General features: G+C 39.9%; 1 protein-coding gene across 1 annotated transcript in view; it reads right to left on the bottom strand.

The window, feature by feature from the left end:
* The window catches only part of AMPH (amphiphysin), a gene marked incomplete at its 3' end in the record, with an annotated part of 180,530 nt that overhangs the window by 13,907 nt on the left and 148,082 nt on the right, over positions 1 to 18,541 (bottom strand). The window contains exons 14-19 of the mRNA XM_025200043.1: positions 18,046 to 18,069; positions 16,644 to 16,667; positions 15,855 to 16,364; positions 13,996 to 14,028; positions 10,844 to 10,894; positions 8,389 to 8,532 (exon numbers count right to left, since the gene is read on the bottom strand). Of these exons, the coding sequence (XP_025055828.1) occupies positions 8,389 to 8,532; positions 10,844 to 10,894; positions 13,996 to 14,028; positions 15,855 to 16,364; positions 16,644 to 16,667; positions 18,046 to 18,069 (786 nt within the window). The remainder of the gene's footprint in view (positions 1 to 8,388; positions 8,533 to 10,843; positions 10,895 to 13,995; positions 14,029 to 15,854; positions 16,365 to 16,643; positions 16,668 to 18,045; positions 18,070 to 18,541) is intronic.

Genomic DNA, 18,541 nt, shown 5'->3' with positions numbered 1-18,541 from the left:
CTCTTTCCCCACAAAAAACGGAAAAAAAAAGACACTAAATAATGGAGCAGTTGTTGCCAACAACAAATAAAAACTAATAGTTGTTTTGTGGCATTTGCAGCCACAAAAGGGAAAGGAGAGGAGCATGAAATAAGTTCCGGTACAGCACTCATGCAGTAAGATCCTATAAGAAGGACAGATAGATTCTGAAACACAAATGGAAAAAAAGAAGTTTCCTTCTAATCCCAACATTAAATTTGTTGTGGAAGACAAATAAAGGAGGGAAAGTATTTCATGTTTCTGACACTGCAGAAAACATCAGGCAAAAAGAGACAATTTCTTGTTTTAGTGAAAATTATGCCTGCATTAAGAATAAATACTTCAAGGTTTTGGCCTTTAGAAAATATGCTCTTATAAATAAGTATATAAATAAAACTTGCTAATACGGATGCAAGGCTTATTATATCTATCCTGTTATACCTATCCTGAGCTAGCTTCTTAGAGCCAATCAAAATTATTCACCAGGTAAAAAAGTACACAACAATTTAGCCTTTTTTCTGTTTGCAAATCATTCAAGAACCACTGTGGAATTCTGAGTGGGCTGTTACTAAATATTCTCTAAATATTTTGGAAAAGCAATTTTCAGGCACTTGGTGATCTGAGAATAATTCACTTTGATTATTTTATATTCTTGACATAGGTATGATTCATTTATTGAAAGTCATGCTGTGGTGATTCTGACTTCTGATTTGGTGACTGAAACTTGTTAAACATGTAAGGAATAGAGATCAGCAAGTAAATGGTAATAGGTATATCATAATCATAATAATCATGATGAAAAATGGATACAGAATCATAGAGAAATCTTCATCAGCATTAAGTGTCTAAGAACAGCTTACTTAACACTCTTCATGCATGGTTAGGATGTCATATGGCGAAAACTGAAGAAGTCACAGACAAAAGCAAAAAATGCAACATATGTACTGAGACTATACTGCACAGAGTCAGCAGTTGTTTGATGCTGGCACAACGTGTGTAGTATGGAAGATATTTAGGCATTAGGACCTGTGCACCCAATAACATCTCTCAAAAGGTTAAAAGTCCTGAGAGCATAAAACTGACTTACTAACAGGAGACAATGATGTGAAGATTCTTGTGATTAGAAGGAAAATAAATGGAGCAAGACTTTATGATAGAAGGGATCATATTTATGAAGCCAAAAAAATCAACAGTAAGCAACTCTCAAAATTTCAGACCTGTAACATGCCTGTCAACTGCTAGCAAAACCTTTATTGCCAGGATAGGTTAAAAAAAGGAACTAGCCTTTATCTACGAACAGCTGGGCACTTAAGCAAAATGGCTGTACTTAGGATTGAAGAGAACATAAGGAGCTGCTATTGATGGGCAATGTAATCTCTACTCAGACAAGTAGAAGATAAAGGAACCTCTGTTACCTGGATAGGCAATACAAATGCCTTTGCCTCAGTTTCTCACTCCTGTCTTGGAGTGCTCATGTTATACAAATTGTATGAGAATTTAATAACTGTTCCTTTGTGTCTGATGGCAATCTAGTGTACACAGCTGCATGTGTCAAGGAGATATTCCAGCAAGATAGCTTGAGTCTGTTGTGGCTCTGCCTAGCATTCAACCCACTGTGCCAGATACTGTGCGAGTCTGGCTACACTTATGCAACTAATAAACAGCAGCCCCAATTGTCATATTTCCATAAGGACAAACTCAGACTGAATGCTGCCAATGCACACCAGCTCCAGAGTATGATGAAAATTGCCAACTCCTTCCGTCGCTCCATCTCTATGAGACTGGGGTTGTTCAACATCAAAGTGTGGTCAGATAAACCATCTGCTGCTTAGGGATGGAACCAATATCAACAAACTAGACACAGAGTAGACATACAAATATTTGGGACTGAACCAACTTCTGAAATACATAAACTAAGAAAGAAAAACTGATGACAAAATGTTCTTTAATACAATTGAATTAGATTACAGAAACAAATTTGTGGCAATAGAGAGCTGAGAAATACCAGTACCTTCGGAATACTCAAGCGATCAAAGATAAGTCTGAAAACACTAAAGAAGCAATTGAGGACATTCCTTGTAAGATGGAAAGAAGGTTGTTGATTTTTTTTACTAGTTTTTAGCAATAATCAGGTGGAAGGCTTGAGGAAATACTGTTTAAGCAAAGACTTGTTGTTGCACTGGGAAGTTGTTAGGGATGATTAGGATTTTTACAGACCTATAATTGGGAAGATAAATACTGGAGATGGAATGGCAGAGACCAGGTTAAAATGGATTCAGGGTGGCAGTAGAAGGTACTATACAGTAGGTTCACTTCTGTGCTCTCCATGGACTGAGTCAGTTGTCAGTACTTGGTGGCTGGAGATACAGAGCTCCTTGGTGATGCAGTAAGTTTTGTGTATGCTACTTAAGACCAGATTTTTGTAACAAACTAAAAATATATTCTGAAATAATGCATGCCTGACATTGCAGACTATGTGGCCTCATCGGTGAAATGAAGCAAAATATCAAGATGGCTGCCAGGTCTTTGCTATTCAAGGGAACAGTGATAAGCACAATATTGTGGTCAAGATATTGCATCAGCAGTTGGCTTAATAAAAATAGCTGATCAAAGCCACTACTCCTTGGTATAAATACAGTGCTGGAAGATGACAAAATCAAAAGTTATTGGGATACAACCACCACTAAGAGTGAACTGTACCATGTGCCTGACCAGACATTTTGGTTGTGGATAAGGGCTAGGTACAACATTACACATAAATTCGTATAAGTGATTGCAAATCCGGTTCAAATCTGTAATACAACAGAAGTTCAGTGTGCATAAACTGCTTTCAAAATGGCTGAAACAGGTTTAAGATAAACCTAGATGGATGTAGTATCAGATTTTACTGATTTAGTTTAAATCAGTCTACTGAAATTCTGTTCAAGATCCCCTTCAGATTCAAGTTAACTCATAGTCCCCCAGCATCCCAGGATGCTTTGCAAATCCCTTGCAAACCCCCCTCACAGGGTGGGTGGGCTAGCCTTCGCCCAAACTGTCTGCTCTCAGCCACAGCAGGCATGTGGCTGCATTTCCAGAATCAAAAGTGAATGTTTGTTCACTTGCTTATTGGTTCAATCTACACAGTTTAGATTAACCTACAGATTGAATCAATTCAGCCTTGGGCTTTTTGACCGTCTGTACTTAGCAAAGAAAGTCAGGACAGTACACCTGATTGATGCTACCTTTCCTGCTACATGACAATATGCAATACCCCACTGGAGAAGAACAATCTGTGTAGCACAATCTGCTCAGAAAACTGAAGGCAATCTGATGCCCTGGTCAACTGGACTCAGGAGCTGGTCTGAGGTATGCTTAGGTCTGAGCAAAGCTAGTCAAAATTTGTAGAGGTATTTATATAAGTACCTATGCCACTGAAATATGACTTCAGGCAAATTAGAAAACCCAATGGGCTAGGGACAGAAGTTACATATAAATTGGTTTAAGTAATAAACCTGGTTGAATGTAGTATGAGACTTAATTGATTTAGGTCAAACCGGTTTATGCAACTTCTGTCCCAGACCCCTTCCTGGTTCAAGTTAAATCAGAGTCCCCCAGCATCACAGCATTTTGTAGCCCTGGAATGGGCTGTGCTGTGCTGTCTGCTCCAGAGAACAGGGCTGGCCCTGCCCCTCTGCTCCCTAGCTGGAACACTGAGGGCTGGCTCAAAGGCCTCACTGGATGGCTCACTGGCAGCACCCCCAGCAATAGCAACGCATAGCAGTGCACACAGGTGTATGTGTATGCCCTTAGAGAAGTGCTGCCGATGCTGCCAGTGGCGCCTGCGGGCAGTTGCTGCTTGCCACCCCCTGTGTTGCTGACACTACTGGTGGCATCTGTTAGCGGTCACTGATCAGCAGTTGCCAACCACCAAGACCATTGTGGCCACCTGCAAGAGCTCCCTGCTTGCCACCGCCATGCCTCTGCTGCTGCCACCGCCACCTACAGGCAGTCACCGTGCCCCCCCAGCCTCTGGGGGTACACATCGTTTATGCTCCCCACCCCCTGCTGGAGTCTGGGGCCAGGGAGGAGGGTTAAACTTCCCTTCCCCCGAGTACCAAACTGCCCTGTCCTGCTTACTTACCACTGACTGCAACTGTGGACCACAAATCCCACAGGCACCTGGAAGCAGGAAGAGGAAGTGATGAGCAACCCTGCAGAGTCCTGCTGCTGTGATTGTGGACTGCAAATCCCAGGAAACTTGGGGCAGCAGGAAAAGGAAGTAAACATACAGCCCATGCTGTGCACCAGAGAACCGTGCTCTAGCACCCCTTGCCTTCTGGCTTGAGCCACTGCAGGCATGTGGCTGCACTTCCTGAATCAAAAGTGAATGTCTGTTCATTTGCTTATTTGGTTCAATCTTTGCAGCTTAGACTAACCTGCAAAGACTGAATCAATTCAGCCTTGGGCTTTTTCACTGTCTGTACTTAGCCTTAGGGTTTAGGTCTCTAAATACCTTTGCAACTCTTTTCCTAAAAGACTTGTTAACATAACACAGGAAGACAATGGAGAAGTGCAGAAGTGAAGCCTAATCTACTACCACAGAGCAGTGCCCTAACAGCTGGACAACCTTTCCTTGTCTGATTTAAAAGCAAGTGCTACATTATGCAAAAAATGGCTTACAGACTGCAGGGAACGTAATGCATGTCCATCATAAATTTTCTGGTATAATATCATCTGCAGTAAATTTGCCAAGAGGAGAATTATACGTAGTAGTGACTGACACTGTAAACAAGGAATAATGGAAAGATATCCCTCAGAAGAAAAAAGTGTCAATATTTTATAACTCTCTTTTTTCCTTTTAATCAACCCACACATATAAATTCAACAAATGTACAACTGCTACAGAAGAATGACATGTTTTCATTTTTTGTAGTCCACTGAACGTTTTCTTAACTTTGATCTTATATGCCAATTTCTTCTCTAATCTTAAGCTTCAAAAACTTCCAACAGGCACTAGAAACTATTTTCCCTAAGTTGTTTTTCTTCTGTAGGACCAGATTCTAACAGTAACTGTACTTCCATCATTATTAAAGTAAACATGCTTTACTTCTTGTTTTCCCAGAGATCCTTCTGCAAATCAGCAAAGACCATTTCAACTTTAAAACAAAAAAAACTCACCTAACTTACATTTAATGCTTATCTTATTTCATCTGAAGTGCTACTAACGCTCTCTTTTCTCAGATTATACTTGTCTCCCTCTTTCACAGTCATTCTGTAATTTTTGCCTATGGTGGACTATACTATGACTGAACATTTACTAACAGCCGCAAAAAGTATAATCAGTATAATAATATTAATAACATTAATACTATTATTAATACTATTAATACAGCAAAAAGTATAATCAGTATAATGATATTAATAGTAGTGTTAATAATAATAGTATTAATAATAATACTTAATTATAAAAGTATAATCTAAAAAGGCCATGTAGTGAAAGTGTGGTGACTACAGTTATAACCTATCAATGATTTAGCACAGGCAAGCAATTATTTTGGGCAGAGGGCTGCTTACTGAGTTTCGGCAAGCCATCGAGGGCCGCATGACAGGCAGCCCAGGACAGATTAATATTAATTTTCTAAATTTTTTAGGGACCCCGCAGGCCAGATAGAATGGCCTGGCGGGCCACATCTGGCCCCCGGGCTGCATTTTGCCCACCCCTGATTTAGCAGCTAAGGTGTAAAACAGATTTTGTACTTCACCTTGCCCCAGCACAAAATAAAAGGAGACTGAGAATCTCTCCTTGTATGTAAGTAAACTATTCAAAGATTTCTTCCATTTAGGAATCCATTGAAAAAACCCCAAAAAACCCCAAAACCAAGTTTAGAAACAACCTTTTCAACTTAATTATAATTTGCTCTTCAAAAATTACTTCTCTTCCAATTATCAGGGGAAAAAAAAGCAAGATCTGGGCTATGGATTGAGTTTGGTTTCACTCCTCTTTTTCCTTATTAAACTATCAAATATACTGTAGCTAGACAACAAGCATTTCAAACAAGAATTTGACAAAATATTGCATCCTAGACAAGCTATTGCACTATTTGCCTTGCCACAGAGTTGACAAGTTATTACTATGATTTATACCCATTCAAGAGAAAGCATATAGAAGGAAAGGGTGCAGCCACAGATTGGACAGTTGACTTTTTTGTATGTATTACTGAAGAGAGCTGCCTCTAAGCATACTCACTCTAGTGTACATCGGGCATGAACTTATGCAAATTAAGAAAGAAGTGTTGGTGTAACACTAAATCCTTCCCTCCCCACACCAAAAGAAAAAAATCTAGGTTGTCTGGAAAACTCCAGCTAGATGCATAAGTGAAAGTATGCTCCACCCTTTACTGGCTTGCAGTAAATTGTTTGCCCCCCCCGAGCAAGAGGGAAGAAATAATGACTTCATGACTGCTGAGACTTAAGGCTAAAGCTAACCTAATTATTACTAAGGATTCATTCACCTTTGAGACCATTTTTTGAATTACAGAGAGCTGACAGCAGGATTACTGATCTTATACCACCCACCAAAATTTACCAGTCTGCATGTTAGCTATACGTATGGTTGATAAGCAATACTAGACCTTCTTTGATCTCCAGAGCAATTCCTACAAAATTTAAGCTTCTCATTTTCTGGTTGTGAAGAATGGCTTCTGTATGTGACCTAAGGCGGTGATGGAAAACATTTGCCTGAGTCTGCAGAAATACTTCCTGTAACAATAGGTCTAAGAGAATTCGCTGGCTTAGAAGTTGCCCTCCATTTCAAGCTGAATTTTGAAAATTTTAATATCAATAAATGGCCATCTTTCTTTAGGACTCAACACAGACTTTGCATCAGTAGGATGATTTTAAAACCCTACTACGGCACTGTCGTACAGTTATCATAAATACATTCTGGAAATAATATGTTTGACTTACTGAAGAGGGTGGCTGTGTTGATTTCCTTGAAAAACTGAATTATCATCTAGTTAAACAGGGAGATTATCCATATTAAGTATTTATGGTCTTCTCAGTGAAACAGTAAATTAAGGGAGAACTAATTCTGTTCTCATTAATACCATTTATCTTCACAAAGAAGGTAGCACTGTTATCTTTATTAGGCAGATAGAGAAAATGAGGCACAGAGACTTACTCAAGGCCATCTAGAAGGTCAGTGACAAAGCTAAGAACAGAGCCCTGGCATCCTAAGTCCCATCCCAGTGTAGTTATTCATTGGACCAACCTGTTTTATGATAGTCAAAGAAAGATCAAGGGAAGAACTGAACACTAAAACCATTTCTTTCCTACTGACTTCTAAGTCTACAGCAGTACGCAGGTAAATCCTTCAGCTTTTTGCCTGACTATAGATGATTCTTGTTACAGTGATGGGGAATATCAAATAACTCAATGGATTATTTTGCTAACTGTAAAAAGGAATGATTCAGATGTTTTTGGATGGGAATGGACTATGACCCTTCTGACTTCCAGTCAAACTCCATTCTTCTTCATGTTGGTTTCAGAGACTGTTAGGCTGAGAACCAGTTGGAATAGACGCAATTTCCTTTCGCTCAGAGACTCTTAGCCTGTGAGGGCCACCCCCCCCCCCATGTTATTAAAATGGAGAAGAGCCCCAGCTAGGTTGATAGGACACAGCAAGGGCTCCAGCATGGAAAATGGAGCCCTAATAGCATAAAGTAAATGCAGAACTGCTGCCTTGAGGAACCTATAGGTGTGAGTTACTTTAAAATGTTGGTTTTAAATTTGTTTCTAAGTGTAACAAGGAGGGTGTGAAGAGCAAGGAGTCTTAGAATATCCTACTGTGGGGTTGTTGTTTTTTTAAGTGCTCTCACTGTTTCCCAAACCACTGCACTTCCACTATTCTTCAGGGCTGACATAGGAACTTTTCATCTCCTTGTATGCTTTTGTGAAGCTTTGGAGTTTTTTTCCTCAGTCAGCTGCTGCTTCTAATATTCAGTCAGTGGTAGAAGTCTGCAATGTTGTCACTTAGCTCAAGCAAGCAGCATTCTACAAATAGGTTGGCCCAGGACTTATTCCTCAAAAAAGCAACAGCACCTTTTATCAATGGGATTCAATTCATTTTCTCCTGTTGAGTTTGTCCAAAACTTGCAACATCTGAATACACAGATGTTCAACTAAACTTCACTTTAAAATGCCATCCAGTGGAGGAATGGCGTTTTAGGGCTACATAACATGCACACATTTAGCGAGCTTGCTGTGTTGTTGTAAGGAAAGCCAGTCCTAAAGATGACAAAAATGGAAAGGGAGGTGGAAATGCAGTAGACACATAGACAATGGGAAAAGAAGAATCTGATGAATTCTGGGGCATATGACGTCACTCACCACAGCCTCCTCTGCTGGCTCAGTAGGCTCAGCAGGGAGAGCTTCCTTTTCAGGAGGAATGGCAGCAGCAGGAGGAGCTGGGGCTTCGTCAGCCTTGGGTTCCACAGCCTTGGGTTCTACAGCTGGAGCTTCTTCCGTCTCAACCTTATTTGGTTTTGATTTTTAAGTAGAAAATTGAAAAACCATTGAAGAGCATTTGATAACGGGGAAGGGGGAAGAGTGCACAAGTACATTTCTACTTATACTAGCAGTCCTCTTGCACTGACAGAAGCCATCTAACAGCCTTGATAGTGCAGATCTTTGCCTGAGAGAAGACAGCATTTATTGAGCTTACTAACAATAATTAATGCTTTGCAGTCAAATGGCATTTTCGCCTTCAAAGCACCATACATGTATTTTAATGCTTGTCACAATGCCCCGCTGTGAAGAAAGGAGGTATTAGCATCCCAATGACAAAAAAGGTGAAAAGAAACTAAAAGGAATTAATTTAAGGTAATTTTGAATGTGTGTAGCACAGCCAGAAACTGAACTCTGAACTCCAGACCAGTGCCTTAGCCATAGGATTAATTAAGATTTTTTAACTGATCTTTTACTCATTTTAATGATGTTCTGTCTAGTCTGAAAATAAATTAACTAAATACTGTCCACATAAGCCAAATGTAATCATATCATATATATTCACAGATTCATAGATGTTAGGGTTGGAAGGGACCTCAACAGATCGAGTCCGACCCCCTGCCTTGGCAAAAAAGAGCACTGGGGTCAGATGCAGATATTGTTTGTTCCAAACTGGAATACATCTTCTCAGATACATTACTGTAATTCAGAGCCTTTTAAATTCTAACACACACGTTCCATTAGTACAAGAAGGCACCAAGGAACACCAGTCCTCTGTAGTCTCAATTCTGCAACAAAATGGTCCCAAAAGAAAGGAGAATTTTCAACACATACCCAACATTCCAGTTCTTTAAAGATAACTTTCCAAGCTATTGATGCATATTTATATTTCACGTGGAGCTAAAAACTTGTAGAGCAGGATTAATCCCATATAGAGAAAAGTTAAAGGTACATCATTCATACAGAATCACTGGCTCAACTAGACAAAATAACCTTAATGGGCTTTTTCACCATAAACAAATTTCCTACACAACTCACTTATTTAGCTTAATCAAACCTCTGCAGTCACATTTAACAACACTTGCTTGTTTGGAAGATCTCACAGTAAAACAGAAAACTTCTATACAGATCTCTATGAGAGAAAAAATATTTCCTTTCCCAGTATTTTTTTCAGAAATAGCTAGAGACCTTTACTTATTTTTCATTCTTTCATTTCTTAAACAGGCTGCTCTTAGTGAAGTGAACAGAATTTTGTCTACGTAAGAACCTCAGGATTTGAAATGCTCTAAAGAAGTCTTCATTATATAATACCATGCTGCAAAGCACAATTCTACGCACTGATTTAATGTTAGCTGTTCAGTAATAGACAAAGAAATAGGAACTGCAAAAAAGAAAAAGGCAGCTCTACCTAGGTAAGACCACAATAAGTATCCTGAGGATTAATTCTGTAAATAACTTTAGAAACTAGACAACGTTATAATGCAGATTATATTGATTTACTTCAAGTTGCTTGAGGACAACTAAATTTATCGAGTAATCTTTAGTCAATTTGCCGTGTTTGAACTACAACAAGCTGTATCCATGGTATAACGCATGCATGGTGGAAGCATGGGTTTGATCACCATTCTGGACACATATCTACATTATGCACTGTACAAAAACAACACTAAATAATATTCTCAAACTCTGCCTCATATGTTCCTTTTTTCTATTATACTGGTGCTTTACTTCCATATCAGCTTAACCTAAATTAAGACAGCAGTAGAGAATTGCTGGGAATAAATTGCCTGTCAAAGCATGATCTCTTGCAAAAACATCACTAAAATCTTTTATGACTATAAAAATGAGTATGTCTGATTAAATAGATGGAAAAGCATTTATCTAAAATAATATTTCTGGATGGATAAAGCTATCATATTATGTTACCAGCACATAAAAATGCTGCCTTTGGGATAGCACCTGCTTCGTTAGCATTGCACAGAGATGGTTGCTAATATCACTTCTTGACTGCATTGATTACAACAGATATAAGAGAATGCTGTTGTTATATTTTGAAAGTAAAAAAAACCCAACCCACTAAATGTGAAATACCTTTAAAGGTTTGTAGATTCTTGGTTGGGCAATAGCTCTGGATCATAACTTATTCTTTCTTTGTGGAAGAGTTTGAGTGAGGAAAAGTTCATAGCTACAATCAATTGCATAGGTCAGTTTTGTTGCTAAAGGATACATGATTTAAATGATGGAAGCTCAGTGGAACAGATGTGTTTGCAAAAACATAATTATATAATTTGTGATGGAACATTTTAAAACAAATCATGAAATAAATCCCAAAACTTACCAAGGAATCTATCACATTCTCATTTGGCTGCATTGCAAATAGAGACGTATCCTAGATGCGCAGGTAGAGAAAGGAGGCAAGAAAAAATATTATAAGAGGTAAGTTTGAAACATGCAGGCCTGACTCGGCATGAGAGGACCTGTTACTTTACCTAACTAAGCAGTGAAGAATCAGATAAAAAATGGATCATTTAAATAGGTTATCAAACACATTCTGTTTTTTCAGAAATCACAGAATGGAAGAAAAGAAAAATATTTTATTAAACTTTATATTAAGGTAGGAATAGAAAGATGAGATTATTTTCACTAATAAAATTTGCATTTAACTTACAATCATCTTTCATCAGACAGACCAGCTAACAGTCTGCGCTGTGCTTTTCAGTGGTAAGGCACGCAATTAATAGTCAAAGGCAAGGGGGACTAGACTAGGGTGTCTATAATTTACCTTTGTGCCCTTTTGCTTCAGAGCTGCTATAATGTACCCTCCAGCATAATTTAAACTACGTTATAGCAGCCTGTCCCCAGCTCCATAAGGGGAGCAGCACTGATCACAATCATCTTGGATCTATGAGATAGTCCAGCCCTCGACAATGGGGGCAGAAATTGAGAAAACAAGAGGGTGAGAATACATCTGATCTTTCATACTGAAAAGGACACAAAAAGTTGCAAATGTAAAGATGTCTCCTTGATGTTAATTGTCCTGGTAAAAAAATGGTAGATGAAAAATCACAACTGTAATTAGCAGATACAAAAGTGAAAAATGGATCATTTGGATTGCAACATGCAGCCAGGCCACTCACAAAATATTAAGGCCTAAAATCTTATCCTACTGAAGTATGTGAAATTGTCACTTTTGATTTCCATGGTGAAAATATTTGCCCCTAATGGAAATAAAAGGTGAGATCCTCAGTCCTCCCCTTTACAGTAGGTAAAAGGGCTGGATCAATACAAAGCAATGGTGAGAACCTCAGATCCAGATCTGATACAGGCAGCTTGAAGATTGTCTAACGGGTGATGATGTGCTGGGGATGGGGTAAATTCAGGAAGAGGGGCACCACAATATCCATAGCTGCAGAGATCATGAGCAGCATCCTGCCACCTGTGATGGTTGCTGTAACTTAAACACAACCCAGTGTTGTCTCAGTTGCACTGGGAAAGGTCTGGTGCATCAGACTGTAAGGGCATAAAGATGGCACAACACCTTGATATGCTGCACCTCTGAGAGACCTAGCACAAAATATCATCATTCAGGGATCCTGGTTTTCTGTGTTTAAAAATCACAAATTCTCTGATAAAAATAGCAAATTCTCTGATTTAAAAACCCAGCACCCACAATTAAAATGGAATGCTACTATATATATATGTATGCATATATATGTATATGTATCTATACGTGTGTGTGTGTGTGATATATATATGTATGTATGTATGTATAGGTATCAGTTGAACACAATGTTTTATGGATATATTTACAATTTTAAAGGAATCTGGAAGCCTACCAGTGCCTCACTCACTATAATGAAATAGATTCTAAGTATCTATAAAAGTTGGTATTTGATTTGGGGTTTTTTATCATGGAAAATCAGAACTCCCTTTGCCCCCTTCGCTCACCACAATGCAGGTCCAGGCCCCTCACTCACAAGCCACAGCCCCCTCCACCCCTGCTGGTGCCCCTCACTACCCACCCACAGCCTCCCAGCCCTGTGGGTGCCCCTCATTTCCCACCACCCACTGCCCCACCACAGCCCTGCCAGGGGGGGTCCCCAGGTGCCAGGGCTATAGGGCCAGGGACCCTGCACTGCCACCCCCACTGCTGCCAGGTAGGGAGGGGGTGCTTTGCCAGGGCAATGCAGGACTTGCAGAGGCAAGGAGCTTACCTGCCCGGCACCCCTTTGCCCTGCTGCATCAGGTCCCACCCACTGAGCTGTGAAGGCCCTGCAGGGAAGGCAGCAGGGCAGGGAGCCCAAGTCTGTAGTGGGCATCCCATCCCAACCCCATGCACAGATCTGGGGGGCACATGCCCCCCACTTTCCTCTGCAGGAATGTGCGCAGCGTTGGGGAGCCAGTTCCCCACCCCACCCCAGACAAGACTGCATCTCTGTCCTGCTTCCAATTCCAGCCCTGGTCCCCAAAAACCGTGCGGGCTGGGCAACAGCCCCAGCCCTAGCCCCAGCCCCCAGCCCCAGTCCCAGCCCTGCCCAACTTCCTCCCTCCCTCCCTTTGAGTCTCAATTCCTCCCTTCCCTCCTGCTGCCAGACTTACCTGCAGAAACAGCTCTCCAGGCTGCCTGGCAGCCATGTGCACGTGCACACGCGCACATGCACATGGCGCCCCCTGCCTGGTCGCCCTCCTCCTGCTTTCCCCAGTCCCTTACAGGCTGGAACTCTGCCAACCTGCAGAGAGCTCTTTGCAAAAATGGAAAATCCACATGTTTCTCCATTAAAATGAAAAATCCACGGGGGTTTTTTTCATTTTTCTGTGGGAAACAGAAAACCCAGATCCCTGATCATTAGTATAATTCTGTAATTCTGTAATTTCTGCAAAATATTGCAGAAAGTAACCTCTGGTTTCAAAATATATATATGTTTAAAACCATTAAGACAAAGATATGCAAGTCAGTATAAAAGCTCATGAAATTATATGAAATCCAGAGGCACAGCTGGGCAATTCTGCACCCTGAGTAGCAGTAGAACACAAGGCAGCAGCAGCAGTGGCAAGGTTAATAACATTGGTGGCGGCACTGGGGTGGCAGGAGTGGCAGCTGCTTTTCTGGACACACGCCCCCAAGTCAGTACCCAGGGCTGGTGCCCTGTTCGCTCCCCTTAGCTAGGCTACTTGTGAAACTCATGCCTGCCAATGTTTGTGGGACATGAGTAAACTCTAATCCAAAAAAATCAACTTAAAACCTAAATCATAGTAACTTGGGTGAAATTTTAGCTTGCTTGAAGTGATGGGAAATTTGCCATTCACTTTAATGAGTCCAAAATTTAACTGAAATATTGGCAATATATCAATGAAGTTAGGTGGTGGCAGAAAAGGTAATAGTAATTAGTGGTTTGGTATTGTCCTTCCTGGCATTCTGCAGTTCATGCTGCTAATTCTAGTCCACTCTAAACAACACAGAAAAGTCTCTTGACCATAAGTATTTCTTACCTGTGTAAATCCATTAAATGCGCTGCTGGATGCCTAAGTAGTGAAAAAAAATCAGAAAAAAATTGTCATAACTACTTATTAAACTCAGACCATTAAGCTAAATTATTCTTATTAGCAAATTAAAAATGTGCTGAACTTAAAAAAAATGAAGGACAAGACAGCAAGAATGCTGATCAAAATTGTAACGCTATTTGGTAACATTTTAATAGGCTTAAAAAAAGGTAGAATGCTACTGAGATGTTGAAAAGAATGTAAGTGCATTTTTTGGAAATATTTTTTTAAATAATGAGATCAAAGGGAACTTTATGTTTTATGAACATCATTCAACAGTCAACCTTTTTTTTATCAGCCTACTATACTTATGTTGTTGGAGTGCACCACAATTCAAATAGTTGAATGATAAATCTTCAACAAGATTAGCAAGGGTCTAGAGGAGTGGGGGGGAAACATGTAAATGGATTTTTTATAAGAAACAAGGTTATGTATGACCTAAGGAAGTCTGTCTAGACTATGCTACACACTGGGGTAGGTACCTCTTCTTTATCAGCCTCAGTTTCCTGGTACAACAATCCATATCTCCAGTTAGCAATTTCATCTTCAGATAAATCTGAGTTGTTGGTCTCATTGTCTTTGGGACTAGTTGAACTCTCGGTGCTAGCATTTCTGGAATTTCCCATTTGAAACAGAACCAAGGGTCTAGCTATCTCCTTGCTTGGTCCAAGGTTGCTAGTGCTTGCCTGCTCCCCAGATGAGCCTTGTTTTAAAGGTGATTCCTGAATTTTACTGCTTGTGGTTACACTTACATCTCCCCAGCTTTTATCTATGCCTCCCAAGTCTTGGGTAGACCATTCATCTTTAAAGCCTGGCCAATTGTTTTCCATGTTACCTTCCTCTGAGTCTTGTGGCTTATGCAAAAAAGGCCAATTATCCAACCCATTTGTTTGGCCATCGGGCAGACTAGAAAACCCCCAGGAATCATTATTAACTGTTGGATCCCAGTTTGCTAGCCAAGGATCTGTTTCTGAGGCTCCAGGGATACTACTGTTACTATGATGGTCTTCAGTCACTGCAGTTGCTGCCCTCTCTATCAATTTATCTTCCATATTATCTAAACAAGAATTATTGCAGTTTGCATTAGTTGTGTCAGCTGACTCAGGCTGCAATGCCAATTCTTTCTCAAAGGGTACGAAGTCAACTTGACATTCATTGGCTGCACTACCATTTTGGAAGATGCTCATGCTATTGTCTTCAATTCCTTTACCAGGGTCTTCTGCACTGAATAATTCAGTGTCATACACAATGTTTCCAACATATGAAGTGTCCTTTTCTGGGTGGTCAGTTATGTCTAGGTCAACATGCTCCATAATATTTATGCACTCCAAGGCTGTATTCCCTCCAGTGACACTGCCAGGATGTTCTAAGTCAGCCACACACGCTGTTTCATGGTCCTGGTTCCAGATATCAGGTTCAATGTCAGCATATTCTACAGTTTTACAATTGCTTGCTACTATTTGGGCCTCATCTTCCAGCCCTGTGCCCAGTACACACCCAGAACCTTCTCTGTCTATCTCCTGAATTACATTTAGCCCTTCAAATTCTACTTGCTCATGATTTTCTAGGTCAGTTTCCTTAAGGTAATTATTAATAGTTGTCTCAGTTTGCCCATTATTATATTCTGATTCCCACACAGTTTCTGACTCCTGCCCAGTTTCTATCTCAGTAATTTCTAGGATTTCATGGTTTAGTTTTCCTAATCCCTTAAGATGTTCTATGTCACTGTTTTCTTTAGTTTCATAATCTCTCTCTTCAAACTCATCTGTACGCTCTATCTCCTGGAAGTTAACAGCTCTGGTCTCTACCTTTTCACTTGGCTCCACACCTGCCCACATAGACTCTTCTTCTTCTTCCTGCTTCTGATCCTCTGTCTCTTGCACATCACAATCACATTCATCCAACAAGCTATCAGTTCCCACATCAGGTATTTCAGAACCATTTTTGCTCTCTAAAGGTTGATCAATTTTCAAATCTTTCGATGTGACATTTCTAGCATCCGACTGTGCCTCCAGTGAAGTCCTCTCATTTTCTTCTATGGAGGCTGACCCTGCTTCATCATTCTCCTGCTCACTTACAGCAGGCCAAACAGTAGTAGATAGTGTGTCAATGGGTTCTCTTGAAGTCTGTTCCTCTTCTGGGAAAGAGAAAGAACCACCTGAAGTGATTTCCTGGCTGACACTGGGCGTGCTAACATCTAGGCCCCAGTTGAGTGAACCTAGATCAGTTTGGGATCGGTTAACATCTTCTGTTGACCCACTGTTTGGGCTTTCCTCCATGACCAGGTTACACAGGGAAAGACTTTTTGAAGAATCAGGCTTTAAGCAGACAAAAAAGCAAAGAAAAAAACAAGATGAAAAAGATAAAGGTGGACTTGATGAGAAAACACAAAATTAAGTTTTCTTATGGTAATTTTAATATAAAGAATGAAAATGACTAAAATAAACAAATTAAAGAAAAGCTGTTGTTGGTAACATTTGCAGATAATAGCTAGCAGTCTAAAAGAGCAGTACTAATAGATGCATTTAAAAATTATATTAAACTATACTTTCAACCATGCATCTACAATGATTGAGATTTTTAGTAGGCCTGCTTACCGGTTGCACCAGTTCACTGCTTGTCTGTATGGAAGAAAACCATATAAATAAATAAAGAGAAACCCACCCCTGTAATACCAAGAGTTAAACTCTGTTGTTTATCTAAACCAATGGATTCTTATCAGTGGCACACAAACCCCTAGTTTTTATGAAATGGTGGGAAGGTGATCACATGACACTGGCTCTCCTCCATGTTTCCAGCTGCAAATTCATATTGAAAAAATATAAACTGCCTGTGGCAATGTGCGGGGATCTTAGTGTTAAAAAGTTTGATTTTCTCTTTGCCTGCATCTTCTTTCAGCTTTTGCATCAGCACAAAGTGGGTGCAGGAAGCTGCCACTTTAAAGTGCCAGCTATTCATGTACTCATGTTGAACCAATATCACTACATAAGGTCCAGAGCAAAAGCAAATTTGGCTCAATTTCTCTATGAAGCAGAGTCCCATAATATAAAGAACCTTAAGAAACCCTTGATCTAAACTATCTAGCCAGGAAACTTGGCATTGTTTTTATAGGAGTGGAAAGAAGTATAAACACTTAGAATAAAGAAAAACATTGACCAAGTAAAATGTAACAAAAAGGCACATCTATAAAAATCTATTAGTTTAGTTGTATCGTCTCAAGACATCAACAATGTTTATTTTTTCTTCTGGGCTCTGTTTAATTCTTCTTAAGAAGAAAAGACTAGTGTAAACACATTGCACTTGCTATGCATTCATACAAAACTGCTGCAAAATTTGAGTCCCACAGATTTATGAAATACTAATGCCTGCAAAAGGTCACAGAATAGTTTTAGGCTCCACAGGAAGTCATCCCAGCCATCACTTCAACAAAATGTGGGAAGATATCTCATGAAAATGATCTGTTTTCTTCCTGTGGATCATTATATCTGAATTAGCAGCAGGAGGCAAGAGGAAGGGCAATGACATTTTCTATAGCAGTGACTGTTTTCTAAATTATTCCAGTTTATGGCCCACCCACTTATAACACCTACAATAAATTCTGTCATTGGATTTTGAAAAAATGGGGATCTACTGGAAGAATGGTCTCAAGAAATATGGCCTCAGGCAATTGAAAACAGGTGCCCAATAGCCTCCATCACCAACCTCCAACAACAATTAAATTCATGAAAATAAAAGCAGCAAATACTCAGCAGTATCACCTTGAATGAGTGAACCAGTTCTAAAATATTTACCACCCTTATCACTGCCCTGTCTTTCTCACTGTTACAAATACCTATTCTTCTTTAGTATTAGCATGTCTATTCAGTGGCTGAATCCTTTTTTCTTTTGTGTAAAAGACTGAAATCTTGCCTAATGCAAAAATTATTACAATCCACTGGTATGTTACAGAATCAGAGGCACAGAAGCACCCCAATGCTCACTGGTAAATATTAGTCTTACCGTCCACAGGTCCCAGGGCAATGTCTGAGAAAAAAGGAAAAGAGAAAAAGATATCCTTAAAACAGACTGCTCAAATATCATGTGTTTTACATGTGCTGTGACTGTATACAGTGTTCCTCAGAATCAGCCTCAGCATATTTTTTTGAAGAAGGAGAACAGTAAGCAGGATGCTCTGATGCTTTTTAGCCCAAAATAATTGCTGTTTTCCAGTGAGCTCAAGCCCCTATGTACCCATCTGGCCTGTACAGAAAATTACTGCTGGAGAAATAGAAGCCAGATGTTTGGGTTGGTGTCTATCTATAGGCATCAATCGGTACATGAGTTTTGCAAGGGACAGATGCTCATATGAGTTGGAGATATGGTCAGTGTAAAGCATCCTAGGCAGCCTCTGAGATCAACAAAGGGATATTATCACAGTGCTTGTGTGAGGAATGGAAACAATATCTTTTTACAGAGGCAGAAAAAAGGAATAAGGATTGGGACTCAGCAAGTGCCA

This window comes from Alligator sinensis, unplaced genomic scaffold (genome assembly GCF_000455745.1).
Source record: "Alligator sinensis unplaced genomic scaffold, ASM45574v1 scaffold254_1, whole genome shotgun sequence".
NCBI classification, from domain to species: Eukaryota; Metazoa; Chordata; order Crocodylia; family Alligatoridae; genus Alligator; species Alligator sinensis.
Note: the sequence above shows the minus strand (reverse complement) of the source record. Positions and strands in the feature narration are given on the sequence as shown.